At 37.0% G+C, this 7,957-nt stretch overlaps 1 protein-coding gene across 1 annotated transcript; it reads left to right on the forward strand.

Annotated features, from left to right (window-relative positions):
• The first annotated feature begins 984 nt into the window (after nucleotides 1-984).
• Nucleotides 985-7,752, forward strand: si:ch211-151h10.2 (uncharacterized protein LOC567699 homolog). Its single transcript, XM_019124897.2, has 9 exons — nucleotides 985-1,176; nucleotides 2,573-2,777; nucleotides 2,965-3,023; nucleotides 4,393-4,531; nucleotides 4,723-4,820; nucleotides 6,073-6,253; nucleotides 6,339-6,422; nucleotides 6,553-6,648; nucleotides 6,741-7,752. The coding sequence occupies exons 1-9, from the start codon at nucleotides 1,028-1,030 to the stop codon at nucleotides 7,029-7,031; spliced, it is 1,302 nt and encodes a 433-aa protein (XP_018980442.1). The 5' UTR covers nucleotides 985-1,027; the 3' UTR covers nucleotides 7,032-7,752.
• Nucleotides 7,753-7,957: the final 205 nt, after the last annotated feature.

The following is a 7,957-nucleotide window of genomic DNA, read 5'->3' on the forward strand; positions in this document are numbered from 1 at the left end:
AGGAGGTGGGGAACTTGCACTCGCGAGTTTGAGTGTGGGAAGGGGAAATTTGCTCTTTCGAGTATGTGGGTCCTCTATAACAGTAGTAAAACATTCAGGTACGTGCTGCGCCTGCAGGACGTGACCCACTGGAAACAAAACTCCATCTCTCAGAGGTGCTCAAATGGATGGTTGAGTGCGAGTTGTCTTTGAGGGAGAACTAATCCCCTCCTCTTCCTCTCAGCTGGATCAGGACAGCTTCGGGGGATCATGTTTGCCAGATGCCCAGGCTCAGTTTTTGGCTGGGGCTGCGGCTGAGGCTGCGCTGGCTTCGCAGGCTGAGTGGCGGGGGCTTTCTGGCGACTGGCAGTCGCTGAATTGGAGCGCTTGGGGAGGAAGTGTCAGAGTCAGAGAAGAATGATTCTCATCACTGAAGGAGAATATTCTGATGAAATGGCACTGCGAGCTGACTTATATGGAGGTTGGCTCCGCCCCTTCTGACGGGCTAAAGCTCCATTGGTTTGTGCAGCTACACAAATGTGAACAATTCAGGCTTCAGTACAGAGTAAAACAGGAGTTTTCCCCATACACAACGTGATAAAACGTTTGAAAAGGGAACTAATAATATGCACTGTTACAGTGTACACAACATGAGAAATCCTTTGAAAGGGAACTAATAATATGCACTGTTACAGTGTAAACATTCAGAACAGTTTTGTCCCATTTTGTTCCATTTTTTAATTTTATTTTAAGTTGCGATATATTTTAAATGACGCACTGCATGAACTGTTGTGTGTATATAATGTGTATGTGTTTGAGGAGGGAGTGGTGCAGCTGGCACAGGTGGGTCAGGCAGTACCTGACTTCTCTCACCATACCACATTCCACACATACTCTTCTTACACACCAACAAGGAAAACAATAAACATTAGTGTTACATGAATTAAACCTGCTGGACAGACTGGTACAGCTAGAAAATCCAGTATTCAGTCTCCATGGCATGGGCTGAGGAACGCAAACACTTCCCACAGGACGTCCGTGAGGATACATGCCTCAGCTGAGCGCGGGATATGTGTGGAGCTGCTGGGAGTGGAGCAGGACTCAGGGCCGAGGAGGAGAGCATGGAGCAGTGGAGGAGAAACAGATGATCAGCCGAGAGCTGGAGGAGAGAGGTGGGCGAGAGTGGACATGGATGAGGTGGGTGTTTGGAGTGCTTAGGGTGGGTTAACCCTTGCGAAAAATAGTAGACTTAATTGTGTTGAATGTGCACTTAAAGTGTACTTCAAATCTTAAAAGGTATTTTTGTGTGTGTGTGTGTGTATTTACAGATAATATAATACTACAGTAAATTCAAGGACAACTTGGGTGTACTTAGAGCAGTACACTTTTAAGATGAGCATTTTGTAAAAATGTCAAATTAAAGGTTTTACTCTAAAGTACATTGTTTAATATTTTGTTGTGCTTTTAAGTACATGTATTTTGATGTGTTGACTAACATATAAGCATATGTGAAGTACTGAAGTTTGTTTTGATATGAATGTATTCTAAGTCATAAGCCCTAAGCACTGCAAATGTGTAATTACGACTATTTCTAAATACATGACATACAAGTTTCAGTGAAAATGACATAAGTTACATTTGAATTTATCATAAGGTCTTGTCAGTAAATTCTGCAGTAAACTTTATATTTCAAATACAGTAGAGATAATTATGAAATTATATATGAACACAGATGGGAACATTCTGAGAACTTTGGCTAGTACTCTGTCATGGTTCTTTCAAAGTTATAAACCATCATTCTTCCATTAAAGGTTTAGTTCACCCAAAAATGAAAATTAGGCTGTGTTTTACTCACCCCCAGCATCCTAAGGTGTATATGACTTTCTTCTTTTAGATGAGTTCAGTCAGAGTTACATTAGAATTGTCTTTGATCTTTCAAGCTCTGTGTAGCTCTCAAGCTAATCAAGCTCTCTCCTTTAGCGAAAAAAAAAAAAAAAATTTTTATAAAACTGTTTTGTACTGTTGTTGGAGGATGGTTTATTGTGATTGTTTTTTTTTTGAAAATGGACATTTTTCTTACAAAAACACATTGAGTCGCTACAGGACGACTTTGTTTTTTTATGGAAGGGCGCTTTTTATTTCACTTCTTTTGGACTGGAGCAATGCAACACCCACTGAGTGCAATGATAGAGCTTGAAAGATCAAAGACAATTTTTAATATAACTCTGACTGGATTCGTCTGAAAGAAGAAAGTCATATACACCTTGGATGCCTCGGGGGTGAGTAAAACGCAGCCGAATTTTCATTTTTGGGTGAACTAACCCTTTAACATTAATAGTTACAGTTTCGGAGTTCAATATCCTCAAAATGTAATGGAATGTTTTTTCTGAAATGTTTTGGTTGGACATCTACTGTATCTAATGTACTTTACTATTTAAGACTTGTCTCGGTACATTCATAGAACATTCAATATGTTCTCATAATGTTTGCAAAATGATAAAACGAATGAAATATTTTCTCTAATATTCATAATAACCAAGGTTAGCCAACTGTGTCAATATTATTATTTAATCTCTCTTTCTTTCATTGTCAGACTGCATTGGAGAAACTGGCCGAGATGGAGTCCGTGTCTGGCTCTGATGTGCTTGGTTCTTCTGGCGGAGTCTCCTCTGCACCCCTCTGTCAGTCTGACTGAAGCCGTGGGTCGACTGCTCCTCGCTGGGCTGGTGTGTGCTGCTATGGGCCTCTATGCTCTAGCTTTCCAGTTCCCGCTCCGTTATGAACAGAAAGTAAAGCAGGTCCATCTACTATTATATTCATTTTTCTTAAATCTAGATTAATTTCAAATGTGCAAATGTGCTTTAAAATATGTTTCAGAACAATAATGTTTTTAGTTTTGCATCCTCTGGCAGCTTGTCAGTGTTAACTAATGACATTATCTCACATAAGCAAATATGAAGGTATTGTTATGTGTGATTTTCTCAGCATCTCCCATGCAATGGTGAAGTGATAGTGAGACAAACTGCTGAAAACCAGCAAGCCAGGTGAGACAGACCAAATCCTGTAAATATACCAAATACCAAAATTCTCTTCTTGACTACTTTGTTTGTTTTAGGGGTCAAATTGAACCCTTTTGATTTCCATGCAGTTCATCAAATATCAACACTATGAAAAACACTATAGTCTTGTTTTTATATAAAACCTCAACTGCAAAACCTCAAAAACAAAATATAAATATGGTAAATTATGAACTCCTATTGTGTTAAACAAATATTTTTTTCCCTTTGAGTCTTAAATGTAAAAAGTACTTTTTGTAAAAAAAAAATTTACCTACCTGATTTATTGCTGTTTTTCAAAGTGTTGATTTTTGGCAAATTACATGGAAGCCAACTAACACCATTTAACACCCCAACACCATCTTACTCACCAAAATTTGTATAGCCTTTCCAAAACACATCTATGTGTCTAAACTTAACCCTAACCTAACCCTAACCCTAAATGTACATTCATGACCCTAACTGAGAAAAAGTCATAACATTTCAAGAAATAATAAATTAACCAATGTTTCAAACAGTTTAATTAAAAATCGAACGTGGATGAAACAGAATAGTAGGGGACTGTTCTGGGTACAATATAAGTTTAAGTGGTAAAATAAGGCCCTTTAATTTAAGATTAGTAATACATTAACTAACATAAACTAACAATGATCCATACATTTGTTACAGTATTTATTAATCTGCTAACACTAGTTAAAAAAAATACAACTATTCATTGAAAATTCATGTTAGTTCAGGTACATTAAATATTATCAATGGATACAACTTTTGATTTAAATAATCCATTACTAAATGTTAACATAACACTGGTCTCATGGTAACAAATATAATTCTTAAATAATTATCTGGCTGTAGTATTACTATACAAATTATTTATTCATTATTATTATTGTTATTATTATTATTGTTTTTTTTTAAGGATTGACAGACAAACCAAAAGTATTTTCTTTCATAATCATTAGCGTACCATAGATTTAACTGGCACTGAACCTAGAAAATACCTTTAATCAAAACCCTCCTTCCTGGGAGTGACTGGAATTCAAAACAATAAATAATTTTGTCATGTTATAGATATAGGTATGCCGTCAGAACCCAAAAGACTAATTCGCTGCTGATTACTTTGAGATTTTGGGTGGCTTTCAATGTATGAGTAAAATAAAGCCTGTGGTAAACATTACTTGACGATACTCTGACGTTTTGTTCTGCAGCATAAACTGCATACTCTCACACCCCAAACTGTATTATCTTAAAAACGGTCTTATCTTTAAACCCCAATCTCTTCCTGGTTCTGACGTGATACCTGCACCACTCTACACTTGGTGAAAAACATTTGTTTCATTTATCTGATTTCTCTCAGCATAAGTCCACAGCAGGACGCAGGTCATCTTGAATCCCAGGTCAGTGCTCTAGCGGAGGGTTTAGCGGTGTCCCTCCTGCAAGAGCCCCTGCCGGACCCCAGCGAGCCACACATACGAGGCCTCCTCACCAGACTAGAGGTGCGTATGTAGTGGATGGGTGGTCAGAATGAACACAGTCATTAATAGAATGTGTCAGCAGTGTCATTACATATATTGTCATTTTCCTTTCAAATGATGTTGCTGTTAGAAATAGAATGCTCTTGTTGATCCTGCTGAACAGGAATTTGTGATGTTTGCAAATACAATAATTTTTGTCTTTTTGCATTCAGGCAGTGTCTCGGACTCTCCACAGGAAGAGTTATGAGGAAGAAACCGAGGAAAAGGAGAAATGTGCTATTCAAGATATACGCTCTTACCTGAGGGACAGGTGAGATGAACTAGATGAACCGATATGACAAATATTTGCCCGTTGTCACAAACTGTTCAGGCTTCTATGTGTGTGGTTGTTTCTAGGTTTGAACTCCACCTAAAATGTCTCACACCCAGTCTTGTGTCATGCATGATTTCAGACAACAAGCTGTCATGTGACGAGACAATGCCTCTCAATATCCAGTTTCATTTTAATGTTCATGACAAATAACTATGCACTCATATTGTCAGTGCTTATGACTAGAGACAAAAGTTCAGACACACCTAATCATTTTTAATTGTAAAGTCATTCAAATTATCACATACAGTGAAGATACAGTGACCACAATGTTACGCAAATCAGAACTATTTTATATTTTGATTTCTTTAGTCTGAACTCTTTAGATGTCAGTTTTGTTAATTCTCTCAACAAACATCATGAGTTGCATCCTGGGATGCTTTTAGGTGGCACTGAAAGAGTTCTAATGTATGCCGGATATTCAATATCCACTCCAACCCATCCATTTAAAAAAGAAATAAATATATTTAGAATATAATATGTATATAAAAATAAATACATTTATAAACAAGAAAATTTAATTTTACTGGGCCTCAACTAAGTTGAATCAACTAGTGTAACTGTCATTTTAGCTCAAAAACACGTTGAAACATTTAGATAAAAAATTTTGCTAAAAAAAATTTGAAGGCAGTGGGTAACAAAGTTCAAAAAGTTTTTTTACAGTGTACAGTTAATAATTGTTACAAAACAAATTTCATGCTTAAATCCTTATATTAAAACGTTTTTAGGATTATGAGACACAAATTCAGCCATGTCCAACCTTGAATGACAGTGTACATAAATCAGGCAAGTTATGTTAGTTAATATACAGAATTACCGGGGTAAAAAAAAAAAAAAAAATATTAAAGGAAAGGAAAAAAAGTTATAAGTAGAGGCTAACAGGGCAGTAGTAAAAATTTGCAAAAATTTGAGTATTGTAATGAACAAACATTAATATTTTTGTGGGAACGGTAATACATTTTTATAGGATTCTTTGATTATTAGAAAATTTAAAAGAACTGTATTAATTTGAAATATTTTAATTTTTTTTTTAGAACATTATAAATGTCACGTTTGATGCACCCTTGCTAAATGAAGGCTTTTATTTCTTTAAAAAGTAAAAATAAAAAACACACACCGACTCCAATCGTTGGCACAGTATATTCTTTTTATGATTGTGTTGTGTTTATAATGCCAGTATTCTGTGTCTCAGGGTGAGCGGTCTGCGCTCTCTGCTGCAGGTTCAGCGTGAGTGTGACGCGAGTGTGTGTGCGGTTCAGAGCGGGTTACAGAAGCGCTGGGCTCTGCTGGAGGAGTTACACACACGAGTGACTCTGAGGCCTGACAGCACCCAGGAAGCACACGACCCTCACACCGTCCTCACAGACACTGAGGTGATGCACTCTTGCCATATAAAATCTTACAGTGGCACTCTGTGATGAATGTTTACTGATATATGTGTATGTGTTTGTGTTTTAGAGCCTGTTCAGTGAGCTCGGTCAGTTCAAAAGCAAAGTCCAACAGTGCCGGACACAGCTGGAAACCAATATAAACCTTTTACAGGTCAGTACACACACAGATTATATAGTCATTTCTGAACCAATTTTACAAGTTTCAGAAATAGTTGCCAATACGGTAGCCTTCATGCGTTTAAGACTGAATAAGTGTGTTTTTGCTGGCTGATCTTCCTCAGGGACTTCGCAGCAGTCATCAGCATCTCAACGCGACTTTTGGTGCCACCACTGACTCTGTATGGACCAAAGAGTTATTACAGTCCAACACTGATCTGGTATGAAGACATTTACAGATAAAAATAGCGCAAAAGAGCATATTCTTGCTTTGATTTGTTCAGTAAATCATTTCTTTTCTTTCCGGTGACAGTTTTCTGAGATCCATGAGGATTTCATGTCTTTGGAACAGCAGACATCAAATTTTGTGATCCACTTGAGAGGCCTGAAGGCTTCTGAGGAGGAAAAGACAAAGTTATCTGTGAATCAGTCACGACTGTCTCTTCCCGCTGTCCCTGTGTACGTTGCTGCTCAGGAAGCATCGCAAATACATTCTGACCCAGAAAGTGACTCGGAGTCCCCAGGAGCCTCACAGAAGACCCACTCCAGAATGTCGCCCTTCCATATGCTCTGTGGGGCGAGGAGGAGGAGGTCATCGCCGTAGTTTTGACAAAAGCTGGATGTTTTAACAGGACATTTTATTAATGCCCGCCTGTTGAGCAGGTGTAACGGCAGTTTATGCACTTTATTCAGAGTTATAATAACTGGAACCGCTATATAGTGTCTATACTGTGACTTGTGATTTTCTACATGTGAAATGTGTAAATAAGATCTCATGCATAATGAATACAACAATAATAATAATATATTACATTAAATATAGTATTGATGGTTTTTATTGACATTAATATTAGTAATATATAATAGAATAATAGAAAAGTTTGATGTCAGAAGATTTATTTGAAAATACTGTTAAAACAGTAATATTGTAAAATATTACTTTTTAGAAGTATATTTTTTTCAGTCACATGATCCTTCAGAAATCATTCTAACCTGCTGATATTGTGTTATAAAAACACTATCTTTTTATTATATCATCAAAAATAATAATACTAGTAACTCTAGTTAATAGTCAATCACCTCATATGATGAAATCCTTGTATTGTGACTGTGCTGTGACTTGTGATGTTCTGCTTGTAAACTGTGTAAATAAGATCTTTTCTGAATCTTAATCATCTTAAGCGCACATCAAACGGACAATTAACTGAAACAAACAGTAAATACGGTAGTAGCCATGGAGAGGTTTTTGTCTCTATGGTCATGCCATGTTTGAGCACAAGAGGGCACAATCCAATCAAAAATAAACAGCCAACTCCTTCACCAGAGCTAACTCACAGCTGCCATACTTACACGAAACACTACAAGGTATGTAGGCTACTTGTATGTGCATAATATCATACAAACCATTTTACGTGTAGGCCTACTGACGTGTAGAAACATCACATTGCCTTTAAATTAGGATAGTTTACATTGAAAAACCAATTCAGCAGCTGTAAGGGCAATCTTTGACACATTTGTACAACTGAAAAG

This window comes from Cyprinus carpio, chromosome B18 (assembly GCF_018340385.1).
Source record: "Cyprinus carpio isolate SPL01 chromosome B18, ASM1834038v1, whole genome shotgun sequence".
NCBI classification, from domain to species: Eukaryota; Metazoa; Chordata; class Actinopteri; order Cypriniformes; family Cyprinidae; genus Cyprinus; species Cyprinus carpio.

Excerpts from the sequence above, each read along its gene's own strand:
- si:ch211-151h10.2 (XM_019124897.2), top strand. The coding sequence starts at position 1,028 with ATGCCTCAGCTGAGCGCGGGATATGTGTGGAGCTGCTGGGAGTGGAGC. Across the intron at positions 4,821-6,072 it reads CGCTCTTACCTGAGGGACAG|GGTGAGCGGTCTGCGCTCTC; the intron begins GTGAGATGAACT and ends TCTGTGTCTCAG. Across the intron at positions 6,423-6,552 it reads CCAATATAAACCTTTTACAG|GGACTTCGCAGCAGTCATCA; the intron begins GTCAGTACACAC and ends GATCTTCCTCAG.